Here is a 27,642-nt window from a genome sequence, read left to right on the forward strand (position 1 = left end):
ACTGAAATTTCCAGATTGAACAGAGAAGTGTTCTTTATGCAAAGTGTGAGGAACAGTCTCATGACAGCACATTGGAAAACAGAATGGGCCAAAAGCATCAACATCACTACAGGAAGGAGGGAGTTATAACCCATGAATCCAATCTCAAGCATTTATTTATTTTTCTTCTCCAAGAGACAGAACTTTTTTTTAAATGTACATGTCAGTTTTCATGTTTTCAATCATTTTTTAAAAATTTTATAAGTTCAGATGTGTTCCATCTTATTGCTCATTGTTTATCAGTGAAATTGTATTTGGGTTATCAAAATTCAAATTTCTTTCTCTACTCTCCTAAGTAGTGCCTCTCTAAGAAGTAGTAAATTATTTGTAAGAGGTAAACATAAACCAGTGCTTAGTAGATGTTAACTATAGTGATTATTTCTTTTAAAATTATTAGTCTCATTTTCCCACCAGGGCCTTTATATTACCTTTTTGATCTATGTAGATTGTTTTCCTGCAGGTAATTTTATTGAAATAAGGTGTAATTAATTTTGAATTGAACATGTAGGCTTAAGACTTTCCTGTGTATTGTCCTGAAATTATCAGACATAAAGCAAATATTCCAGGGAAGGGAGGATGCTCCTTAGCCAAGGGTGTCATACAATACATAAATTTCCCAGGCATTAATTTCTGTTTATAGAGGTACCCTGCTTGTCATGGAATATCTGCCAAGGCATTTTATGTATTTCAATGATTTTAAAAGAAAAAAAAAACAAATGAGAAACAAAAACTCATAGATACAGACAATAGTTTAGTGGTTACGAGAAGGTAAGGGGGAAGGGAGCTGGTCGATGAGGGTAAAGGAGATCAAATATGTGATGATGGAAGGAGAACTGACTCTGGGTGGTGAACTCACAATGGGATTTATAGATGATGTAATACAGAATTGTACACCTGAAATCTATGTAACTTTACTAACCATTGCCACCCCAATAAACTTTAATTTAAATAAATAAATAAATAAATAAATAAATAAATAAATAAATAAATAAATAAAAATAAGCAATGCTGCATTGGGGGGGGGAAAGCAAACACCTATCCCCGTTTTTGGTATTAACATACCAGCTTACATGTATCTGTAGCTTGATAATGAAGAATTTTAAAAGAAGAGAGAGAAATAATTTCTCTCTATTTCCCAAATGCTCTAATTAATTTTAGTTAACAAGAGTATGTACCTTTTTGATGTGATGTTTTCGTGATTAAAAAGTAGTTGCAAATAATGTTTATAATGTCAGACATTGTAAATGTCTGCAATAATGATAACATTCCCAATCTTTTGCAGATGAAACATCTACATACTAAACCACAGGTTTTCCAGGCTTCTAAATGTATCATTTCACTGCACATTTCAGCTATCAGAACAGACGACCTCCCACAATAAAGCATAAGATGCATTCAGTTGACAAGTTTCTTTAACTACATATGTTCCAACTACATACCTGTAATGGAATTAATCATATTTTTAAGTTGCTTGCTCCAATGAACTAGAATGGCAAGTAAGTTTAAAATAGCATCCTTTTGCAAAGAACTCAGACTTTTAATTCACTATTATAAAATAAGTTGATACTCATTGCCCAAGATTGGTATTATTGAGTTTTTGTTAAAACAATCTTAGTGATTTGCTTTGTTTAAAACAACACAATCACAAATGTCACTGTCTCTCAGATATTTGAAATTTTTGTTTCAGTTTAGGTACATATTGAGTGAACACATTAATCTAGGCAGAGAAAGTTTTTTCTATGCCTCTACTCCAGAAATTAGCACATATTTCAGATAAAAGGGGCAATTTTTAAAAAATACTAATTTTGAAGACTTCTAAAAAGAAGACCAGAAAAAGGTCAACACTATGGCCTAAACCACTTACCCAGAAGATATATACATTGTACTTTAGTTCCAAAGTACTTTATTATTAAAAGCAAACAACTTTTACTTAAATTACTTTATTTCCCATTGATGTATGTAAGTCAGGGCTCTTTGAAAAAATCAACATCTAATAAAAACATGACTTTGTTTACTGAAATTTAAACTTGATGTGATTTTTCAAATAAAGTCAATGCTTTTAGAAACATAGTGAATGTGTTCCTAGAGTTCTGAAATAGTATATTAGTAATTTTACGTAATACCTATTTTAGAAGCTGGAGAAAGAAACGAGAAAATAACACAAAGAAAGCAATTTGAATGCAATTTCTAAGTTTTCTTTTTAGGGCTCTGAATTTTGCAATGGTCCCTAGAGTCAAATTACGAATTATTCCATTGGTTTGTGTATAAAAATATGCTACGGAGAACTCTAGAGAAAACAGAGAACTTCATAATCTTGGTTCAAAACTTATATAATTTGAAGGTGTCTGTTATATATCAGTATTGCTGAAAAATAAGCATAACCTAGTGGCTTAAAACAACTACTTCGTTATTTTCCACCATTCTGTCCATTGATTGAGACTCAGCTGGATGATTCTTCACTTAAATGTCACTCTTTAAACAATAAAATTACATAAAATCTATTATATACAATCTTGATTTAATGGTGATCTAGGGAATATTTTTTAAAATAGGCTCTGAACCACATTCATAAATGTAATGTGCAGAGAGGAGAAAAGTTCCAGCACTAATATTACCATTCTTCTTTTCACTCCATTTTAAGCATATCTATTCTGACAAAGGCATTTAATAATGTAGTTCTTTTTGCTCTTCCTACAATCCACTCCCAGATGATTGAAATATAATAATAATGGGAAAATCTCACTGTAAATAAAGTTTCCCCAGAATTATTATGTAAGTTGCTCTCTGGGAAATAAACTGGTAAATTCTATATACAATAAATATGATCAGACCTGTATAAAAATAACTAAACTTTAGATATTGTTTGGAAATAAGTGGCAAATGTAATTACTGAGTTGTATCAAGAATATCAGGGTATGATCTCAGGTCATATTGGGATAACCATGGTGAGGATTAGCTTTATCATGATCAATTATAACTACTATACTAAAGCAATGAATTACAGGCTTTATTGTAAATATGATATATTTTATATTGTTGTAGAAAGAAAATGATCTGTAAGAACTGTGGTAAAAAGGGGACTACAAATACACCAGAGGACCTTTGGAGTGGCAAACCATACATAGAAACCATAAAACTTAACCAAAGAAAAAAATGTATCAAAACACCTGAGGAATATAAATCTGTATCAACTCACCAGTGTTAACCTAAAAACAAAAGGCCAAAGTGAGAGGCAACAAGCATTTGAGATCCAAAAGCTATGATTCAGGCAGAAACCCAAATAGCGTTCCAACTATAAGTTGAAGACAAGGTGTGTTTATGAGAAAGGTGAGGGAAACAATTACATGAATAGAAGGAAGGGATTTCTATAGGTGCAGAAAGACTAACATAGTAATGCTATTTCTAAAGAATGTCTTTAATTTTCAGCCAGGTAGTCATAATATCAGCTTTTTTTGTTATCCTTGCAAACAGCTGTTTGGGATACAGTGCTCCTTTAGGTCCAGTACAAAGGTTATTTTGCCAAGTTTTAACATCCCGAAGGAGGAGTAAGACATGCAAGGCACTTCTCTGGGATGGCAACTCCAACTCCCTTTTTAAAGAGGCTCTGTTTATATTCTTTTTCACACCAGTAATAACTATAATTCTAAATATCCAATACTCAATCTCTGATTAGTCTATGGCTGTACTCTGATGTTAAATAACAATCCAAGACCAAACAGAGAATGTTAAGAGCCCAAGAGCCCACTGGACCAAAGCTGGAATTTATCTTACACTGAGGTATATAATATTCCAACTGCTACATAGTTTGCTTTCAGTGAAAATAATAAATCTCTCTGAGAAATGGAATGTAATATTCAGTATTATTTTCTTTTGACCAACCCATAAAGAGAAAAATCTACATCATATCATTATATCAGTATCAAACTCCTTAGCAATTAGACCAAAATTGGGATGGAGGCTCATGCTTCCTCTGTTTGTCTGCAGGTAGGCTCTCCAGTATGTGTCTGCACATGGAAAATGCTCAGTATATTTTCATTTTATTAATGAATAAATAAATGAATGTGTACACTGATTTTATCATAGGTGGACTAGGTGATAGCTTACTGGAAAATTCTATGGAGATCACTTATACAAGCTTATACATAAAATTTAAAAAGCAAATTAGGGGCGGAGGGATGGCTCAGTTGGTTAGAGCCTGAGCTGTTAACAACAAGTTTGCTGGTTCAATTCCTGCATGGATGATAAGCTGCAGCCCGTGCAACTAAGATTGAAAACAGTTGCACCTTTCACAACTAGATTGAAGGACAAAGATTTGACTTGGAGTTGTTGGGCCCTGGAAAAACACACTGTCCCCCAATATTCCCCAACTAAAAAAAAAAAGGTTTGAAAAAAAAAGTAAAAAGCAAATTAGCTCTCTTTAACGGTGGACACCAAGTAAACCACATGTTCATGGAGAATTTTCATTCATAAGTAGATCTTCATCATCTCGCAAATTGATCTGTGAGGTAGATCACAGGGGACATCATTCAAGCCCCATCTCTGCTGACGAGTATTCAGAGAAGCACAACGCTCATCATGATGACTGGGTTCACCTTGGTGCCAGAATCTGAAAGGGGGAAAAAGGATGAGGATGTGTCTTCAAATAGTGAGAAGGATTAGAGACAGTGAGGGAGAAAGCTAGGGTTTAACTTTGTGAAAGTCAAGGCAGATGTGCCCAAATCATTCCTTTCCTTCTTCTCATGCAATGTTTTCTCCATCTGTGTCTCTGACATTTCCCTTGAAAACTAAGCCTACACCATCCAGTACTGTGTTATCTTAGGGCATAAACACTTTCCTAGTAGATATTCCGGAGGCTCCCTTCTATTTGTCCATCTATTCGCCCTGTTCCTAGGGAACTGCCACTGCTCCATTAAATGATGACAAGGTTTTACCTTGGTCCCCTGGTTCCAAGTATCAATCAATGTAGTTTGTTTCCTTCTTTTTTTTTAAATGTACTGCTTTTGGAGTCTAAAAAAATAACTAAAATCTCTGAATCTGCTACTATTACTGTTATCTTGGACAAGTATTTTAATTTCACTCATTTACATATCTTAAAAAACAAAGAATAAAGTAGTACCTCTATATATTTCACCTAAGGACCAAAGGCAGTAATGTACTAAAATGTTCTAAAGTACTTAAGAGTTTCAAAGTACCTTCATAAATATGAGATATTATAAAGCTATCAGAATTTAGCTTATTTGCTTTATGAGAGAATATTGTCAATTGGTTATAATCATTACAGACATAAATATTAGTTATATTTAGAAATATAAATGTACTGGTTAAAAGCACAGACTTTGGAATCAGATAGACTTGGTTTAAGGACCACTGACACCACCACTGGATAATATTCACTGAAGTATCCTAAACTCTCTAAACTCAGCTTTCTCAGCTCTACAGTGAGAAAAATAATGTGTGCCTCATAGAATTCTTTGTGATTAAATTAGATAATAAATAAAATTATTTAACATAGTGCCCAAGAGTTAAAAGAAGAGTGAGCTATTTTATTTTAATACCTGACAGTTGGCATTGATAGTCGGGACCCCCTAAAATGCCTGATGATCCAAGACACAGGATTCCTTTACCTAATTCTATACTCACGTGGCACTTTGATTGTATGGTGTCTGATCAACCCACTGCCAGTGTCCTGTCCCCTCTGGGTCTGACAGCCCCACAAAATAAGCGTTCCTTTTTTCCAGTTTCCCAGTGATAAATTTCTGAAGGAAGAAAAGAAAGCAGTGACAGACTTTAGAGTATTCACATTGAATTGATTTCTTTATGGCTTTAGGGAGAAGAGAAGGAAAGGAGAAGATGCAGGAACAAACACATGGAGGCCCTGCCCAGGATCCTAGGCCTTCTCCCACTGTGCAGTGCAGGACCATACGTAGACATCCCTTGTGAGCATGATATTTGTCTTAATCTACTTGGGCTCCTATAACAAAATACCACAGACTGGGTGGCTTATAAACAACAGAAATCTATTTCTCACAGTTCTGAAGGCTGGAATCCCAGATAGGGTACTAGCATGGTGGGGCAAGTCTGGCACCTTCTGGCTGTGTCCTCACATAGTGGAAAGGCGATGTAGCGATTTGGGGTCTTTTTGACAAGAACACTAATCCAATTTATTGGTGCTCATGACCTAAGCACCTCGTGAAGGCCCCACTTCCTAATACCATCACCTTTGGGAATCAGAATTTCAACATATGAATTTGGAGGGGACACAAACATTCAGAGTATAGCAATGTTCAATACATATGGAAGCAGTTTCTATCCATGATCATAGTGAATTCTCATCTCAGACTCACTACCCTTCTTTTCTTCACTAAGAGATGATATACTTCAAAGTTATGCATGAGAAAACATTTGCAGATTAAGTTATTTTCCTTTCACAACCTCAGATTCTTTTACTTCATTTCTGATTGTTGATGGTGACTCTTCCTGATTGAACTTTATTTCCCTATTTGACCTAATACCCCTTCTCTGTTAAACTGTAATTTATAAAATACTTACATGTTGCAATAATAAACTGATATCTCAGGCTGAAATAATTTCATTCTTCCTTTCAATCCCCACATATTATATTTTAAATGTCCCCATTTATTTTGAGGGAGATCAGTTTCATGGAAGCAGGAACAAGGTGTGGAATGTAAAAGCTTAAGTGACATTTCCCATCTATTTTAAAGTCTTTTGCCACAGCGCCAATATCCCAAAACAATGAAAGATGTTCTCCCTAGCCAAAAGGTGGACAAAACCCAGACAAAATTCCTGACTTCATTATTTATTAGAAAGTACCTGCTCAGCCTTGGTGTTGATCACTAGAAGGTGAGCCTTCATTCCTGAGCAGTTCTTCTTACTCTCATCCCAATTTTCGTCTTTAGTAGAGATGAAGTAGCAATTCAAACTAAATGGCTCCCAACCCTTTGGGCAGCAGCTCCAGTCTTTGTCTGTAGTGACATAAGGCCATATAGGTACAATATAAGAAAAGTAATTCACAAAGTGTGTGTTAAAATTAAGGACCAAGAGGGATCCCATGGAAACCGGAACTCCCGTCTGCATCCAGAGGTAACAAGGAGCCCCCGTCCATCAGATGTAAAGGTCAAGTCTACCTACAACAAGCAGTAACAAAGCAGGGCCCCCTTTCCCTTGCCAGAGTGCTATCAGGAAAAGCCAGCTAAAACAGGTTTAAATAAGATCCAGACACTCAGAACATTATACAGAAACATCTAGGTTTCAGTGGGAAATCACTCATTATACCAAACACCAAAATGTTCTCAAAATTAATGTAAAAGAAAAAGAAAACAAGTACATGGCAATACAACAGAAATATTAGAATTATCTGATCTTTTTAAATTAAAGTTTATTGGGGAGACAATGGTTAGTAAAGTTACATAGGTTTCAGGTGTACAGTTCTGTAATACACCATCTATATATCATGTTGTGTGCTCACCACCCAGAGTCAATTCTCTTCATCACCATATATATTACCCCGTTTACCCTCTTATACCATCTCCCTCCCCCCTTACCCTCTGGTAACGACTAAACTATTGTCTGTGTCTATGAGTTTTTGTTTCCTTATTTGTTTGTCTTGCTCTTTTGTTGCTTTCTGTTTTATATCCCACATATCAGTGAAATCATATGGTTCTTGACTTTTTCTGTCTGATTTATTTCTCTTAGCATAATAATCTCAAATCCATCCATGTTGTTGCAAATGGCACTCTTTCGTGTTTTCTTACGGTAGAGTAGTATTCCATTGTGGTATATATACCACATCCAATCTTCTATTGGTTGTTTCCATGTCTTGGCCACTGTAAATAAAGCTGCAATGAACATCAGAGCACATATGTCTTTACAGATAAAAGTTTCCAGATTTTTTTGGGTAGATACCCAGGAGAGGGATTGCTGGGTCATATGATAATTCTATTCATAATTTTTTGAGGAAACTCCACACTGCCTTCCATTGTGGCTGCACCAATCTGCATTCCCACCAACAGTGTATGAGGGTTCCTTTTTCTCCACAGCCTCTCCAACATTTGTTATTATTTGACTTGTTGATGATAACCATTCTAACTGGTGTGAGGTGATATCTCATTGTGGTTTTTATTTGCATTTCTCTGATGATTAGTGATGTTGAGCATTTTTTCATATGTCTATTGGCCATCTGTATGGAGAAATGTCTGTTCAAGTCCTCTACCCGTTTGTTAATTGGATTATTTGGTTTTTGTTGTTGAGTTGTATGAGTTCCTTATGTATTTTGGATATTAGCCCCTTATCCGAGGCGTTGTTTGCAAAAATCTTAGGTATTAGATCCTACTGGAATGTTTGGTAGAATTCACTAGTGAAGCCATCTGGTTCTGGACACCATACATCGTTATTACACTACTGGTTATATTCCTTATGCTATATCCTACACCCCAGGACTACTTTGTAACAACCAATTTGTACTTCTTAATCTTTTCCCCTTTTTCACCCACACCCAACCCCACTCCCATCACCATCAAAATGTTCTCTGTATGTATGAGTTTGTTTCTGTTTCATTTGTTTATTTATTTTGTTTTTTAGATTCCACTTATAAGTGAAATCGTATGACATTTGTCTTTTGCTGTCTGACTTACTACACTCAGCAAAATATTTCTAGGTGGTATTGGCCTAATTGAGTTGAAAACTTATGCCCACACTAAAATCTATATGCAAGTGTTTACAGCAGCTTTACTTATAAGCATCAAAAACTGGAAGGAATCAAGATGTCCTTTAATGGGTGGAAGGATAAACAAACTTTGGCACACCCTACAAAGGAATAGTATTCAGTGATTTTTAAATGAACTATTTAGTCATGAAAAGACATGCAGGACCCTTAAATGCATATTGCTAAGTAAAATAAACCACTGTAAATTGACTACCTACTATATAATTCTAATGATAAGGCATTCTGGAAAAGGCAAAAGTTTAGAGAAAGTAAACATTTCTGTGATTACTAAGAGTTTGGAAAGGAGGAAGGAGCACAGGAAATTTTTAGACCACTGAAACTATTCTGTGTGATACTGTAATAATGAATATATGACAGTATGTATTTGTCAAAAATCAATAGAACTTTACATATTTATTGTATGCAAATTTTTAAAATTCATTTAGGAGGTCAGGGGATCCCATTAAAGAATGAAGACTGTGACAATAGAATCTAACTGTATTACAAGTGTAGGAAACAACCACACTGAAGAGGGTGATGACCTAAGTATCTTTGGAAATGGAGTCTATAAAAGACAAAAGAAACTGTGCATAAGCTCTGTATTCTAGTTATAAAGTTGTTTCCCATGGTGGTATGAGTTTCTGATTCTGATACTATTATCTATGTTACTTGGAATTGAATAATTAAGTAAATGTATTGGGCAATGGTGAGAACCAGATTTGTCACTTAAAGATATCAAGGGGTGTAGACTAGAATGATGCATGTGATAATGGATTAGAGTTGGAGACATCAGTAAAAACTGATGTTTAACTTATAGGTACAGATAGTTACATGTAGAAATATTCATAGATATATGTAAATACACAGGTTAGTACACACATATATAATTTTTTGCTCTATCAGCTGAGAAGGCCTAAAAGAAATGATACCCCAGTAGCAATGAGCATACCTAGTGTGCAGAGCTTGGTTTCTAATACCGGTCTTCAAGAACAGGAGCCATAGCTCCTCAGACCCAAAACATAACCTCTCAGGCTTTTCTGATAACTTAGGACACATCTTGTTGCTAATGGATGCACAAAATAAATCAAGATAAAGCACCAAAGCTCACAGACACAGATCAAAGCTGTGGCAGCTTGATGCTGAGATGCTGAGTGCAGTTGCCTGGGAAGGAGCTTGGCGGGGCCACTCTTGCTGCTCAGGTGTGTGCTGTCTCTGTTAACAGCTTGCTGCAAAACAAACAGTAACTGCTTTGCTTGCTTTTTGCTTTGTTCTGTAAAAGTGAAAATCCTCTTCAGATTTACTTTGGTTAACAAAAACAGATACTAATTTAGGTCTTTTGTGTAAGTGAAGTGGCAAAATGCAAACTTCTGAAAAGCGGGGGATACCTATGTTTTGTTATGGCAGCCCAAGCAGACTGATACAATGCTCCACCTTAAAGGACAGGGAGGATAATTCCTCAATACTTAATTGTGGGCTGCATACAGCAACTTCCCTCCAAAGAGTACAGCATGAAAAGGGGGGGGGGTATAACTTTATAATGGAGAAATATGACAAACATTACCTCAGCCATGTGATCAAAGTCAACATCAATTGTCAAAAATCATGTTGATAGTATATAATGTGATGAAAATATGATATAATGTGATGAAAATGGTACTTCATGTCTGTGATCCTCCTCTCAAAAACCAATAACCACAGTCTAATCATTAGAAAAATACCGCTACTTTCCAACAGAGGGGCATCTGACAATATACCTGGCCAATATTCCTCAAAACTGCCAAAGTTATCAAAACTAAGAAACATCTGAGAAACCATCACAGCCAAGAGGAGCCTAAAGAAACATGAAAACTAAATGTAATGAGGTATTTTGGATGGGGTCCTAGAATAAAAATTTAAAAAATAACATTAGGTAAAAGCTAAAGAAATCTAAGTTGTGGTATATATACACAATGGAATACTATTTGATGGTAAGAAAAGATGATATAGGAACATTTGTGACAACATGGATGGATCTTGAGAGTGTAATGCTGAGCGAAATAAGTTAGACAGAAAAAGCAGAGAACCATGTGATTTCACTGATATGTGGTATATAAACCAAAAACAACAAAAGAACAAGACAAACAAATGAGAAACATAAACTCATAGACACAGACAATAGTTTAGTGGTTACCAGAGGGTAAGGGGGGTGAGGGGTGAGAGATGAGGGTATGGGGGATCAAATACATGGTGATGGAAGGAGAACTGACTCTGGGTGGTGAACACACAATGGGATTTATAGATGACATAATACAGAATTGTACACCTGAAATCTATGTAATTTTACTAACAATTGTCACCCAATAAATTTAAAAAATAAATTTAAAAGAAAAACTAAAGAAATCTGAATAAACTATGAACTTTAATTAATGCTAGTATATTAATACTGGTTCATCAGTTGTAATGAATGTACCTTACTAATGTTAAGATGTTAGTAACTGGGGAAACTGTGTGCAGAGGGGAGGGGAGTGACATGGGAACTCTGTATTATCTGCTCAATTTTGCTATAACTATAAAACTGTTCTTTAAAAATTGTCTATTTTTCTAACTAAATAATTCACATTCACATTTATATCACTATAAAGTATCTTTATATCAACATCATCATCTTCATAAAACAAAACTATAACTTTCTCTTCCAACATCTTCAATCCTAGTCTCTATAGGTAAAACCCTGTAAGAGTATTTTATGTGTTCTTCCAGAAATGTTTTATGAACATACAATATGTTTTCTTCCATCACCATGTGATATATAGATGATGTATTACAGAATTGTACACCTGAAACCTACGTAACTTTACTAACAATTGTCAATCCAATTAATTTTAATCAGAAAAAAATTTTTTAAAAACACAAATGGCTTAGATCTCTCTTGAGAGTGTAAGTTTTAACTGATATGTGAGAAAAAGAGGAAGTGTGCACAAAAATTTCGGAAAGAAGTGAAGGCTGAAGAAATCCAAAAGCAATGTAACCTTTTTTACAACTAAGACTATTTCCTTGCACAGATAAATTAAAGATATTCACATAAGAACTTTAGATCCTATATATCTGTATACTTAAAGTTTAAAATGATCATGAGACCCAACTTAGTATGACCCGTGAATTTTTTTCACAGAAATATTGATTGAGGATCCTTACACAGTATAGTCAACAATTGAATTATAGGAACATTAATTTTTACCTTCCATGGTCAAATTTTCTTTCATACAGGCCAAAGATGTGTGAGTGAATTCTTTTACAGTCTTTTTTTCTTTAAGAAGCTGAGAATATTTTTGAAAGAAAACTGAAAAAGAGATTAAGACCATTCATTTTCCTGGCAGTGTTATACCTTTGTTCTTTATTGTTCCTATTCTTTATAGGAACAAAACCTACAAATGCCTAATTGTGCAGAAGAAACCTGACTGGAAAGATTTCCCATCACCCCATATTCAATGTTATCCTAAACCTGCTGATTTTGAAACCATAAATTTCTCCAGAAATAGCTGAAAGATCAGTAGTTGAAAGAGGACCTAACAGGTGTATTATATATCTAAACGGACTTATCCATGTTCTCTTTCAGTGCTAAATATATGATGCATGCAAAAGCTAAGGCTTGGAGAAAAGAGAAGTAGAGAGAAAAATGGCTTCTGCTTCCACCACTCCAATAAAATCACCCTTGCAATGGTCATCAGTAATATCCTAGGGCGCCTTCCTCTTTGACCTCCCAGTTCTCTTCCCCCTTAACTCCTGGTGTCAGCCATGATTAGCTGAGTGCCAAATCACAAAATCATGAGCTAAATAAATAGCCGCTGTTTTCATCTATTAAGTTTTTGATTGGTTTATTAAGCATCAGAAGATAACTGATACAATCACCATCAGGGAAAAAAATTAATTCTTTAGAATTGTACACACTTCATGATTTGAGCCCTGCTTATTTTTCCCACCTACAACTTCATTTCTCACAGTTCACTTAGCACCATATGTTCAGTCATTTATACTTGGGTTTCCTAATATTTTTCCATGCTCTCTCACATCTCTATATCATTTTTTGGTACACACAGCTCAAGATGTCACCTCCTTCAAGAAGCGTATTTTGGCCTTCTGTGCTTCTTACCTATACAACACTTAGCGTGCAATGTTGTAACCACTGGTTCATGTGACCAGTTACCACCATTCTCTGAACTTTTTGAGAGACTAAGGGCTCTGTCTAGATTCTGTATGGCACAGTATCTAATATAAAGTTGATGGCCATCCTTGCTTATTGAATGACAAAATGAATGAATAAAATATCTACCCAAATGGATGTACTAGGTTTTATGCCTTTTAACAACTTGATAAATTCTTAAAGCCAAAAATAAACAGAAATCCACCTATTTGCCAATTTGGCCTTTAGATCTCACAAGTCTTGTGCAGGACAGAAATAATTAAGGTAAAAATTCAATGGGAAATTCTTCCTGGAATATTTCTTCCCATCTCCTTGTCCACCTGCTCATCCTCAAATATGTATCTGTGTATGAAAGAAGGCCTCGCCTTATAAATACTACTAAGGAAATCTAGATTTGCCGTCACTTACACAACTGTCTAGTGTAGAAATGGTACCCGACAGATTTTACTTTACAACACAAACACATTGTACAAACATATAGTCTTCAATTTCTATAAAGAGAGTGGATTCCATTATTTTTATAGAAAAGTAACTAAATTCAAATAAAAAACATTTCCAGTGGAGTCCCACTAATTATATCACCCCCTCACCCAAAGAAGACTTTTTTCCTAGATTTCTGGATAAAACCATTGTTAAATATCAGTATATAATGGATATCCTCTCTTTGTGTAAGGCAGACATTCCTTATAGTTTAATTTGGATACTTACTGATGAAAGCGATAAAAAATGAGATTGCCAATAGCAGCAGAAGTATCAGCAATGAGAGAAAAAGTGCCTTGGAAAAACCAGGGTTACTTTTATAAGGGCTGGTCTTCTCTTTGGGAGCTGAAGGAGAAATTAAATTAGTTTCATCAGTAATATATTCTGACCTTTAATTACTCTTTCTCCTTCTCTTCCTCTTCTCCCTTTTCTTGGATGACATACTAGGTATTACTAACAATACAGCGTTTGAAATAATGTAAAACTACGAAGGAAATAATGTTCATTGTAGAAACTTTGGAACATAAAAAGCACTAATTTCTGCCATTGATGACAACTATTGTTAACACTTTGATATATATCCTTCCAGCAATTTTTAGAGTATATACCGGGGGTGTCAAAAAAATGTACACACATGACTTGTAGTCATCTTTTGTTATTAGTATATATTGAGTATTACAATTTTAACAGTTTTTTTCTTTCTTATAATGTGTATACATTTTTTGGCACCGTGTGTGTGTGTGTGTGTGTGTGTGTGTGTGTGTGTGTGTAGAAAGAGACAGAGAGAATACGTATATACCCATACATTTTCCCACAGGACTGACACACCATATATCACACCATATATAATGGTTTCTGACCTATTGTTTTTGTACTCGCTATATCATGAACATTTTTCATACTGCCATATTTCTTCTACAACACTCTCTATTGTGGTTGCATAGTATTTGATTACATATATTTAAATAACCTTCCAGATTGTTTCCAACTTTAACTACTTTAAATAATACCATAGCACATAAATCTTTATAATCATCCCTCATTACAGCTTTAGGATAAGGTCAGACCTTTGTAGTCAACATTTCATGGTTAAGAATTATTTTCTCAAAGTTATGATATATTGCCGGTGGGGGGGGGGGAACCCTCAGAAATGTATACTATGATCTCATTTTTAGAAAAAAATACATATACACATTTATGTATATATATATCTCTATCTAGAAGGATGTATACTAAAATGTAAGTTATAGTTATCTCTAGATGGTAAGAATAAAATAAAATTTTTTATGTACCTCTAGTTTTTAGTTTTTCTTTACAGTGAACATTTTACCACATAATAAAGAAGATACATACATTTTTAAGGGGGGAAAAAAACAGGTTTACAGAGCATTCTCTATGTCTCCACAGAAGTGTCTTGGAAAACATGAGCAATCATGAGATGACCCCCTCCCCCATGGCTTCTTATACTTCACATGCCTTTTTTCTTTCTTTTGCTCTATATCTGAGATATTATATGTGCTACTCAAATTACCTTTTATCGATTCCCAAACTTAGTTGAATCTATTTCAGAGATGCAGTATTCAACGGATTTTCTGATTACAGAGCAATTTCCCTTGAGATATAAGGGACTTTTTAAAATAAGGCTTTGTAGTCTTTTATCTGCAATGATCTTTTGTTCCACTTTAGTCCAGTATAAACAAATACACCCACAACACTCTCCACCAAACTCTTTCCCTCTAACTAATCAAGAAACAAAGTCCATGCACCTAAAACTAAAACAAGCAAAAACAAAAAACTAGAATAAACAAAAAAGAAACAAAGCCCACTAGTTCATCAATCTGCAGGGACTACAGATAATTTAGTGGGCTTTGTTTCTGTACCCAAATTCTTGACTACAGTCTCACTGAGCCTCAGAAGACACAGGAGGACAACTTTTCCACATAATTAGCACTCTCCTTAGCTCAAAACTAGAGTGGATTTCTCACATGTGTTTTATTATAGTACAAACGTACAACACCTAATGCTTATCCTCAAGCAACTCAATCGTCTAAGAATCCTATATTTCCAAATGTGGCCAGTCAGAAAACCAGCAAGTAATATCACCTATGCTTCATTTATAGTACTTTTTCTTTACCCTTCACCTCATCATTAACTCTGACCACTAGAAAATGTTTCTTACCTGCCGGAGGCTCTGATTTGGTACCTGAGGACTTGGATTCGTTTTGGAACCTCACTTCAGCATAAGTAATCTCTGAAGTCATATTGGTAAGAGATCTTCTACTTCCTTCAAAAAATCACTCTCATCTCTTCCTTAAAACATTTCAAAATGAAAACCAAACATGATGGCAACTTGTCAGACTTCCTATTGTGCAGCTAGATGAGAACAGAGGCCCCAGTTAGGCAAGTAGCCCAAAGATGAATTTCATGAGAACTGAAAACCTTACAACAGAGACCCAGTCTCCAGGAACAGCACAGTGAAAACCATAACTTTTAAAGATATGCTACCAAAGTAATAAAAGTAGAAAGTCAAAGGGTAGGAGTAAGAAATAGGAAGGAAAGAAAAAGAGGAACTAAGCAGTTAGAGAAATATTTTCTGAGAACTGTGTCATCTGAACTCACAGCAAGAATAAAATTCAAATGTTTGCATTTATCTTAACATGCAAAACATGATTATTTGTAGACCGATCAATATTGGCATATACTCACTCACGCTACATTCTCATCAGTTTTGGCCGTATATCTGTCCCAAAGCAACTTTTTGGGACCACATTCTAAGAGGATCATTGACAAAAACTCACATGTGAGCTTCCCACTTTCAAGAGTCAGCATCCTCTGATGTATTGGGGAAGTGAAAGTTTAGATCATATGCCTTTTAAAGCCGTACCTCAGTGCTCTCTGCTTTTCTCTGTTGCTCTTAACTGCATCATGAATCTCCATTCATTTTGCTACAGCCAACTCCAGCAACTTCTGAAAGCATCTCTTTCTATTGGATGTTAGAGGACTAGGCCACCCTTCTCTATCCCTTTAATCTCCACAACACCACAACAAAAGGCTACACAGGTATGTATTACTATTTTAACAGTTAAGATAATTGAATGGAATCACAGTTTAGAAGGAGATAAACTGAGTGCTAAATATGATTCTTTTCCAAAGGCCAAGAGAAAAACACTCCCAAAATTATATCCTTCTTGTGGAATTTTTCCACAGACATGCTCTCCTGCATAATACACAGACACAGACACAGACACACACACACACACACACACACACACACACACACACACACAGACACACACACACCTCTATATTTATTTCTATATCTAAACATATTGAAAATATGAGTTTACACTTCTACCTCTAATTCCAATCCAACACCAGTTATTCCAGTTTTCTCCCTTTCCACATTTCTAACTTCTGTGACAGTAAGAAATTCACTTCCATTATCTTTAACTTATTTCCTTATTGGATCAACCCCTTGGATAGAATCAATCTTCAATCTTTGTCGCCACTTCCTCACTAAGATGCCTTTCTCTCCATGATTGGGCTCTGAGCACTCAATCTAGGCACCCATTGTTGATGATGCCCTCTTCATTCTGCTTGGGTGTTTTTGCATAAGGCCAGCCAACACCCATGGACATCCTGTTCACTTCCCTCAGGCCTGATACCGTATGCTAGGTCACCCTCCATAACCTTGCTTTCCCTAGACTGATTCTAGATGCTGATCCCTCACCCTCACTTGGATTCCATCCTACCACTTAGGCTCTAACATCCTACACAAGCTCACCCTCATGTGTGTAAGCCCTCTTCACCCTGCCTGGGCTCTGACTCCCCATATTGGGCTGCCCCACCACATGGACACCCTCCTTAGCCTGCTCAGTCTCTGAAACCCACACCAGTAAGGAAAGGGGAAGAGCTAATCCATACAAATTTCTAGCAAATAATTACTAGATCTAACAAGCACTTGCATGTGGACGGGTGTGCATGCACACACCCTACTCCAAATAATAATCATTGATTATCAGAGGCTTAACAATGTAAGCTTATAAAGAGAATGCACAATTTGGGGAATGTAATCAATAATGTTAAAGATTGTGTAGGGTATCCGATGGGCACTTGTCTCATTAGGGAGACCACCTCAGGGATGATGTAGATGCCTGATCACTGCACTGTCCACCTGAAGCTGAGGCTGAACAATAATGAATGTCAACGACAATTATATATATATATATATATATATATATATATATATATATATATATATATAGTTACAAAAAGTGGAGTACAGCATTAGGAATAGAGGCAGTGGAAATGTAATGGCTCTGCGTGATGTCAGAGAGGTAGTAGATGGGGGGAGAGGGGTTATCACTGTGTGAGGGATATAAATGATAAATGTTTAACTATTACATTGTTTTGTACACATGAAACTAATAAAAAATGTTAAAAAAATAAAAATAAAATAAAGAGAATGCAAACTGTATTCCTAAAAGCATCTTTCTTTCTGTGGAGTAAGTCACATTCTAACTGGATTATATTGTATCACAAGCAACCCATAATCTGAGCGGCTAATGACAGCAAGCATTCATTTCTTACTCACATTACATGTGGGCTTAGGGTCTGCTGTAACTTGGCTTGGCTCTTCAGTATTTTCTCATTCTGGAACCGAGGATCATAGAGCAGCTCCTTGTAAGCCAAAACATGTAGTAACATTCAAATCCTCTATTCAGATAATGTGTACATTACACCCACTTTGATTCCATGGGCCAATGCAAGTCACCTGGATAAACCTGTGAATAGGGAAGAGAAGTACACTCTACCATACAAACAGATATGTCAAGGGCAGCAAAGTTTAGTACTCACACAGAGGAAGAAATAAACACTTGAGAACAATAATGTAAACTACCCCAATCCTTTCCTCTTAGTCATCTGGTCTGCCATGACAAAAATACTATAGACAAGGTGGCTTAAACAACAAACATTTATTTCTCACAATTCTGGAGACTGAGAAGTCCAAGGCAGCAGGTGACAGCAGATTCAATGTCTGGTGAGACCCCCCTTCCTAGTTCATAGATGGCCATCTTCTCACTGCAACCTGATATGGCAGGAAGAGCAAGGGAAGTTCTCTTGGGTCTTTTATAAGGACACTAATCCCATTCATGAGAGCATCAGCCTCAGGACCTAATCATCGCCCAAAAGCCCCATCTCCTAATACCATCACACTGGGGGTTAAAATTTCAACATATGAATTTTAGGGGACCGAAACATCCAGTCCATAGCATTCTTTTAACTATTAAGCCAAGGGCTCTCTAGGGCAGTAATCTCAAAAATGGAACACAACTATCCCAGGTGGTATAAGAGGATACTTTAGGACACAGAAATAAAACACTAGAACTTAATATATATTTAAAATATTAAGGAAAATAAGCTGTATGAATATCATATGCATTTAGTGTTGGTTGCAATGTCATGTGTGGTAAGGGATCTATCATGAGGAAACAGTGAAGGTTCCACAACCCTGAGAAGTTGATGGTGTATCTTCACTAGTTCATTCACTTTCTGCGTGTGATGTGATGACATCTGTGCAATCAAGAATTTGGGTGGCCTTTGTACCCAGTTCCCAGGAACCTCTAAATCTTTGGTATTTCCTGAGTAATGAGAGTGTCTTTGTTACATATGGTGAGCCTGGATACTTTATGTTAATGAAGTCACTCACAGTGGGCTCCTAGATAGTGTATGCTCACAAGATGATTCAAGATGGGGACGGGCCAAGCCAGAAAGACCAAGCATGGGATTAGAGTTGGAGCTTTGAGCCATGAGATGTCAGTCCAGACAGGACAAGGATGCTGAAGATAGAGTTTGACCTTGTGTCAAATGATTCAATCAAGCATGCCTACTGAAGGGGTTCAGAATAGGTCTCCTCCAAGATGTGACACTTTGGCACGTGAACTATTTTGAGCTGAAGGCAATTGAGACACTGTGGGCTCACGAGAAACTTCTTTGAGTCTGGCATTTTAATAGCTAGACTGAATAATCAATTATAGGAAAGGACTAGTGTTTAACAGAAAGAACTAAAAAAGCATGGACTGCCGTATTTTTTTCTTCTGACCTTACTTTTAAACAGAGAGGGATAAGTTGATATCAATTATTGGGGAAATAAAACTGTTCTATGTTTTTCCATTGCTGGTTTATGATGCTTCTATCAAACCCACACAAAGAGTAATAATCAAGACTTCTTGGGCTTCTAAACACAATTCATATGATACGATGGCCATATAACAGCAATCCATGGACTAGTACCAGTCCATGAAGAAGTTCTTAGTACCAGTCACTCTAAAGGCCATCTTCACCTTTGACCTTCTTGGTTATGTGAGTCAATCATTCCCCTTTATTGTTATGAATCAACATGGGTTTCCTCCATGCAAATACTCCTGCTAGTAGAGTAAGCAACAGTGAAAAAGACTGCAATAATGGTTAACACATTTGAGCATACTATGTCCTATAAACTGTGATGCATACATTGCTTTTATTATCTCACTTAATATTCAAAATCGTTCTGAAAAGTATGCATTGTTATTCTTCATTTTGACCAATGAGGAAATTCAGAGTTTGAGAAGTTAACTAATTGGCCAATAATATATCCAATAAAAACAGACTTTTAATTTTAACCCAGGCCTGCCTAATTCCAAAACCCAAAATTTGTTCGTATTCCAACAGGTTAACTTCCAATGAGTGAGCTACCCAAGCAGGTAATGCAAAACTGTCTTTTAAGGATATTATAGAAAAGGATGTTTTCTGCAAAATTGTCATTAAATCTCTTTCAAAGATTTTATAATTCCTTTGAGTCTAAAAGAATATTAAGTATTTTGATTTAAAAAAAAAAGGGGGTTTATGTAGTGACTGGTGAGATATAGGAAGAGATGTGGGTGCCCAGGCCCCCTACTGTTGAATATTATTTTTATACAAAACTTGGGCAACAAAATATAGGTTGTGGCAACCTGTCAATGGTTGAAAAACACTCCTCCTAACAACAATCAGCCCCTGAGAGTTTCCCCTACTGAATAACTGCAGGCTGACCTTCAATCATCAAGTATTTATTAAATATACCCTTTGGAAAAAGAAACTACATTGGCAGTAACATCAACAGACCTCTTGTATGGTACATAGAAAAGTTGTTAAGAGCATAAATCCTAAGAGTTCTGATCACAAGGAGAATGTCTTTTCCTTTTTCCTTTTCTTCTTTCTTTTCTTTTTATTGTATCTGTATGAGAAGATGGATGTTAGCTGAATCCATTTTGGTAATCATTTCGCAATATATGTAAATCAAACCATCATACTGCACACCTTAAACTTATGCAGTGATATATGTCAATTATTTCTCAATAAAGCTGGGGAAAATTGTGCTAACTTTCATCAAAATATGTCTAAGCTTCTGAGCATAAATTAGCATAATTAGTCACTCTTATTTATACTCTATTTTTCCAGCTTTATTGAGATAAAATTGTGTAAGTTAAGGGGGTACAAGAAGATGATACAAGTATATACTGTGAAATGACTATGATAGGATTAGTAATCACCTTCATAACCTCATATAATTAGGTTTTTTTTTGTGATGAGAACATTTATAACCTACTCTCTTAGCAAATTTGAATTGTATTATGCAATATTGTTAACTACAGTCACCATGCTGTTCATAAGATCCCCAGAACTTATTCATCTTAGAGTTGGAAGTTTGTACCCTTTGACCAATATTGTTCTATTCCGCTAATCTCCCCAGTCCTTGGTAACCACCATTCCACTTTGTTTCTATGAGTTCAGCTGCTTTAAATTTCACATATAAGTGAGCTCATATAGTATTTGTCACTTTTTTCCAGCTTTACTGAGATATTGACATATAACGTTGACTATGTACAAAGCGATGATTTGATACATGTATATATTGCAAAATGATTACAATAGGATTAGTTAACACATCCCCTCACATAATTACCACTTGTGTGTGGGTGTGTGGTAATAAGAGTTAAGATCTACTATCTTCACTTTCAAGTATATAATACAGTATTGTTATTTGTCACCAACAGCAAAGGCAACAAAAGCAAAAATAAACAAGTGGGACTACATCAAACCAAGAAACTTCTGTAAGGAAAACTATCAACAAAATGAAAAGGCAACATACAGATTCAGAGAAAACATCTGCAAAGCATATATCTAATAAGGGGTTAAGATCCAAAATATATATAGAATTCATACAACTCAGTAGAAAAAACAATCCAATTAAAAAATGAGCAGAGCAAAAATAAACCCACATCTATATGATCAATTAATCTATGACAAAGGAGGCAAGATTACATTAATACAATAGGATAAAAACAGTCTCTTCAATATGTAGTGCTGGGAAAATTAGACAGATGCATGCAAAAAAAATGATACTAGATGACTTTCTTATATTACATACACAAATAAACTTAAAATGGGTTAAACTTAAATGTATTCGTAAGACTTGAAACCATAAAACTCCTAGAAGAAAACATATGCAGTAAGCTCTTTGACATTGGTCTCAGCAATATTTTTTTTGGATATGTCTCTTAGGGCAAAGACAACAAAAGCAAAATAAATAAATGGGACTATATCAAACTAAAAAATTTTGCACCACAAAGGAAACCATCAACAAAACAAAAAGGCAACCTATTTAATGGAAAAAGATATTTGCAAATGATATATCCAATAAGAGGTTAATATCCAAAACATATAAAGAACACATACAGCTCAACATCAAGAAAACAATTCAATTAAAAAATGGGCAGAGACAGTTTGATGCCTCGAGTCCCACAAGGGATGGTGGGCAGCGCCCCCTGCAACTAAGATTGAACACAGCACCTTGAGCTGAGCTGCTGCTGAGCAACCAGATGGCTCAGTTGATTGGGGCGCATCCTTTCAACCACAAGGTTGCCGGTTCACTCCCGCAAGGGATGGTGGGGTGCACCCCCTGCAACTAGCAACAGCAACTGGACCTGGAGCTGAGCTGAGCCCTCCACAACTAAGATTGAAAGGACAACAACTTGACTTGGAAAAAAGCCCTGGAAGTACACACTATTCCCCAATAAAGTCCTGTTCCCCTTCCCCAATAAAATTAAAAAAAAAAAAACTCTTAAAAAATATGGGCAGAGAATATGAATAGACATTTTTCCAAAGAGGGCATATAGGTGGTCAACAGACACGTGAAAAGATGTTCAACATCACTAATCATAAGGAAAATGTAAATAAAAACCACCTGAGATATCACCTCCCACCTGTCAGAATGACTATCATCAATAAATCAACAAACAAGTATTACCAAGGATGTGGAGAAAAGGGAACCCTTGTGTACTGTTGACGGGATTGCAAATTGGTGCAGCCACTATGGAAATCAGTATGGAGGTATCTAAAAAACTGGAAATGGAACTACCTTATGAACCAGCAATTCCACTCTTAGGTATCTAAAGAAATCCAAAACACTAATTCAAAAAAATTTATGCTGCCTATGTTCATTGCAGCGCTATTCACAATAGTTAAGACATGGAAATAACCGAAATGCCCATCGGTAGACGACTAGAATAAGAAACTGTGGTACATTTATACAATGGAGTATTACTCGGCCATAAAGAATGAAATGTTACCATTTGCAGCGATATGGATGGACCTAGAGAACATTATGCTAAGTGAAATAAGTCAGAAGGAAAAAGTCAAATACCATATGATCTCACTTATATGTGGATCTAAAGAATAGAATAAATGAACAAATTAATCAGAAGCAGTCTCAGAGATATACAGAAAAACTGAGGGTTGCTAGATGGGAGGGGGTGGAGATGAGGGAGAAGGTGAGGGGATTAGAAAGCACAAATTGGTAACCACAACATTGTCATGGGGATACGAAAGACAGTTTGAAGAATACAATCAATAATGCTGTAGAGTTTGTAGGGTGTCAGATGGGCACTTGTCTTATTAGGGAGACCACTTCAGGGACGGTGTAGATGCTTGACCACTGTGCTGTATACCTGAGGCTGAAGCTGAATAACAATGAATGCCAACTATAATTTAATATATATATTATGGTCACAGGGTGTGGAGTACAGCACAGGGAATAGTCAATGGAATTGTAACAGCTATATATGATGTGAGAGGGGTAGTAGATTGGGGAAGGGGGATTATCACTTTGTGAGGGGTATAAATGTCTAACTATTAACATTGTTTTGTACACCTGAAACTAATAAAAAATATTTTGGGGAAAAAAAATTATAAAAGAAGCCTGAGAAAGCTTTACCCTTTCCACCATGTGAGGTTATAGTGAAAAGACAGCTGTCTATGAGGAAGCAGGCCTTCACCAGACACAGAATCTGCCAGCGTCATGATTTTGGACTTTCCAGCCTCCAGAATTGTGAGAAATAAATGTTTGTTGTTATAAGCCACCCAGTTTATGGTATTTTTTTTAAGCAGCCTGATCAAACTAAAACAAATTAAAACAAATCTGTTGTCACCTTTAAAAAAGTGCCCATTGGAGACAAGACTTTTTAGGAGATCAAGTGACTGCAAGGGGCAAAAGGGTGTAAGGACTGGAGAATAGAATCGTTGCTTCTATGGCACTGGACAAAAGAAGAGTAACAAGCTCAAAGCCCTACATTCTTGGCTTAAGGTAAAACCTGCAAACCAGAATTTCTATGACTAGGTTTAAAAACTCCTTTATTGTTTATTGCTGTAGGGTGAAGAAGCCAAAAACTGAACTCTAAGTTTGATTCTACAAGTTAGAAAACTAGAAACTCAGTTGAATTCAAGCTTTGCTAGGTCTCTTATTTTTTCATTTACAACAATCTACATTTATTCAAACAGTCATGTCCTCTTCTTCTGGAATGTCATAATGTACCAAATGTGTCTGTGATGATCTTAACTGGGGCTTGTTTTTGGGGTAGGTCTTATTTTCGGGGAAACATGGTCGGTTTCTTAATTGAAAACTAGAGGCTTGATTTTGATAAAATGTGGTCTCAAGAACTGATAAAGAGATATATAAAGGACTCCAAAACATTCAAAGTCTGATGAGTTTCCTTTGCCCACAAAAACAGTAGACATGAGAGCCTGAATCCACCCTATGGTTACTGCCCAAGCTCCTGTTGTACAGGTGGAATAAATAAGGTGCAAATGGCAAAATCCCCACATGGTCTCTTAGATCTGTGAAGATCCATTCCGGTGAAAAAGCCAAACTGAAGTCCCTGATACTCCCCTTTCGCAACAAAACAGTAAACCCCAAATTGTAAAGTATCCATTAGGAAATCACCGAGACTGATACTACTATTAATAGCAAAATTTCAAAGATGGAGACTTGGTGATTCCTATTATATTCTTGATTTAATTCACCCATCTTGCCAATGTAGATTGGTCTCAGAGAATGGCAGTGGATTATCACAAATTTAGTCAGGTGAGGTCTAGAGCAAATCAATGTAGTCTTGGTCCTATTAGTATAGTATATACTATTAATATGGCGGATAGCTTTTCCACCACTTAATAAATAAGCAAGAAAAATCAGAATCAATTAGCTTTTCCTCCTATCAGAAACAACAGCGTACCTTCACCATCCTACCTAAGATCTACATAACTCTTTCATTCTGTCGTACCATTTATACTGCAGAGAACTTAAACATGTCACCGTGTCACAGGACATCATGCTGGTTCATCCACTGACGGTATCACGCAGAGATCATGAGGGGAGCAGGACAAACAGGTACCTTAGGTGCCTTGGTAAGTCTCATGCTACCAAACTTCTGAGTGGTTTTTTGTGTGGTCGCCAAACTAGCAGTATCAGCATCACCCAGGAAGTTGTTAGAAATGAACATTCTTGGGCTCCACCCTAAACCAACTGAATCAGAAATTGTGGGGTTGGGGCACAGAAATCTGTGTTTAAACAAGCCCTTCAGGTGATTCTGATGGATCTCTAAGGCACTTAAATATCCCCTCCAGAATGAAAGTGATAGCACTTCTATAAAACGTTTAGCGAACTGTTTGAAAGCACATATAATAAAGATGTTTATGAAAGCGATAATTTCAGGGTACCTTGAGATGATGAAAAAATAGACAGCCATCCATAAACACAAATAGGTCTAGGAGAGCTCTGTGGTCCACTTAAAAAACTTCAGCTGCATGCCCGTGGAGCGGCCTCGGCTGACTGCTTCTTGCCTCCTGCAGCAGGCTGCTCCTGCAGCCTCCTGCCCTGGCTCGGCAGATGGACGTCTTCCAATAACAGACCTCGAGAAGACAGCTGGTTAAAATCTTTATTTGTCTGGAAAGTTGATCCAAGAAAAGATGCTCACTTTAGTCTCCTAGCCAAAAAGGAAACAAGCAGTCTATACAAATTACAGATTCACAAGGTTCAACTAGAAGACCTAGAAGCATACAACAAAATGTGTCAAGAGGTGTTGCCAAAGATGTAGGAAGATAAACATTACCCTTGTACTTTGGTAGGGACTTGGAACACGTGGTATGGCGAGCAGAATCAACATATCCACCTCTGGAGATATGGAGGAGGCTATCCCACCTTCACAGTCATGAATAAAACTCAGAGAAAATCAGGAATTTGTGGAATTCTGGAAGGCAAGAAGCAATATGTTTCTCTCTGGGAAGAATCAGCTGCTATTTGAATTCAGTTTCTGGAATGAGCCTGTTCCAATCAGGACCTCATGCATATGAACTCAGATCTTACCAACTCCAACCAGGAACTATGATTGAACGGGACAATTACTGGGTTCATGCAATTCACTTCAGACAGGACAATAATGAAGCTGTTAGAAGATTCTTCTCTCAGAGTAGGCAGTTATATATGGTGCATCCTCTTAGGGTTTACAGGGATCTTCAGACAATGGAAGATATACAGAATGCAGCATAGCATAAACATGGCTGGGAAGAATTGGTGTATTATACAGTTCCACTTGTTCAGGAAATGGAATCCAGAATCATGATCCCACTGAAGACCTCGCCCCTCCATTAAAGCTACAGAATTTAGACGTGCCTACATAAATTTATGTGACAAGTACTTGTCATAAATTAATTTTAACTGTATATCAAGTGAAAAACACTGAAATGCAAACCGCTGTACATAGCTTATGAGAGACCTCTTTTCTTTAAATTTTACATAATTAGAAGGAAACTATTACAGTTTGACTAATGGAACTGTGCTCTGTAGTCCGCTTTGGAACATCCCTGTGTTTGTTAAATATAACTTATCAGATTGAAACACTCCTCCCCACTCTCTGGGAGAAGAGGGCTCAAACTAAAATTTGAATCAGCTCTAAATAAGAATCTATCCATGAAAAAAGCTAGCCATTTCTTTATAAAAAGTAAATCTGTTTTATAATTACAGATTTTTTGGACAAATTTCTTATATCAAAAAGAAATACAAATTTTATCATGATTCTCTAGAAGTTTTTTTGTTTTTGGAGTCTCAGACTAGGAACAAATTATGAGTATACGCAATACCTGAATGTTTTAATTCACTTCATTTTCAATCAGTCAGCATGGTAAACAATGCGTCATTACTAAGCTGGTAGTGGCTGCCAAGGTACATTTAATCAGTAATTCAGTCTCCATCCAGTATGTTGTGATGTCTCTGTATAACAGGGGAACAATGGCTTGAACTTGTGTACCATATGTGATTTTGAACGAACACCCTGAATAGCACTAATTTTTATCTGCAACATCTTTCTATAACAAAACAAGAAGCACTAGAAAAATGGGTTTTAGTTTGTAAACAATCACTCATGACCTCAGACATTCTCCAATTATTCTAGTAAGCTCACGGCAGATACTTCCATGATCATGTATGACGGGTGGTGCATGGTGAGATTTAAATTAGCATAAAGTTTTGTCTAGCTCTGTTTGATTTAGTTTTCTGATACAGTGTGCTGATTTTGTGACTATAATCATGTAAAAGGCCTGTTGAAATGAAATATTATGTCTGACCCCCAAATTAGTTAATTTATATGTAAAAAAAAGTGTGAATAAATCTCATATCAAATATCAAACTTTTACATGTGAATGGTTTTCTCCAAGAACATATAAAAGTCAATAAAATCCTAATTTAAAAAAAAGAAAAGAAAGAAACTTTAGCAATACAGTGGAACAAAAACCCTGAGAACAACCACACAAGAACAGAAGGAAGAGTTTCATTTTGCCTGCATCCTCCCACCCCTCCAGCCAGCACTGCTCA

The 27,642-nt window shown here is 36.2% G+C and overlaps 1 protein-coding gene and 1 pseudogene across 6 annotated transcripts; one reads left to right on the forward strand and one right to left on the reverse strand.

Moving 5' to 3' along the window:
• Positions 1–3,025: 3,025 nt before the first annotated feature.
• LOC109435523 (C-type lectin domain family 4 member A) lies at positions 3,026–26,023 on the reverse strand. 6 transcript variants are annotated; one of them, XM_074326074.2, is made up of 9 exons: positions 25,886–26,023; positions 25,494–25,759; positions 18,016–18,205; positions 15,601–15,794; positions 13,650–13,766; positions 11,979–12,080; positions 6,871–7,022; positions 5,680–5,795; positions 3,026–4,645 (listed from the first exon to the last, which is right to left on the reverse strand). In XM_074326074.2, exons 4-9 carry the CDS (start codon positions 15,680–15,682, stop codon positions 4,504–4,506), a joined length of 711 nt encoding a protein of 236 aa, XP_074182175.2. In that variant the 5' UTR covers positions 15,683–15,794; positions 18,016–18,205; positions 25,494–25,759; positions 25,886–26,023; the 3' UTR covers positions 3,026–4,503. The 6 variants fall into 6 exon arrangements, with proteins under 6 accessions (XP_074182175.2, XP_074182178.2, XP_074182177.2 ...); XM_088797732.1 differs by having other exon boundaries at positions 4,543–4,645; positions 5,664–5,795; XM_074326077.2 differs by lacking the exon at positions 13,650–13,766.
• Positions 25,143–26,440, forward strand: LOC109435567 (protein NipSnap homolog 2-like; annotated as a pseudogene).
• The last annotated feature ends 1,202 nt before the right edge of the window (positions 26,441–27,642 follow it).

This window comes from Rhinolophus sinicus, chromosome 1 (assembly GCF_057876585.1).
Source record: "Rhinolophus sinicus isolate RSI-liver-muscle chromosome 1, RSI-T2T, whole genome shotgun sequence".
NCBI lineage: Eukaryota > Metazoa > Chordata > Mammalia > Chiroptera > Rhinolophidae > Rhinolophus > Rhinolophus sinicus.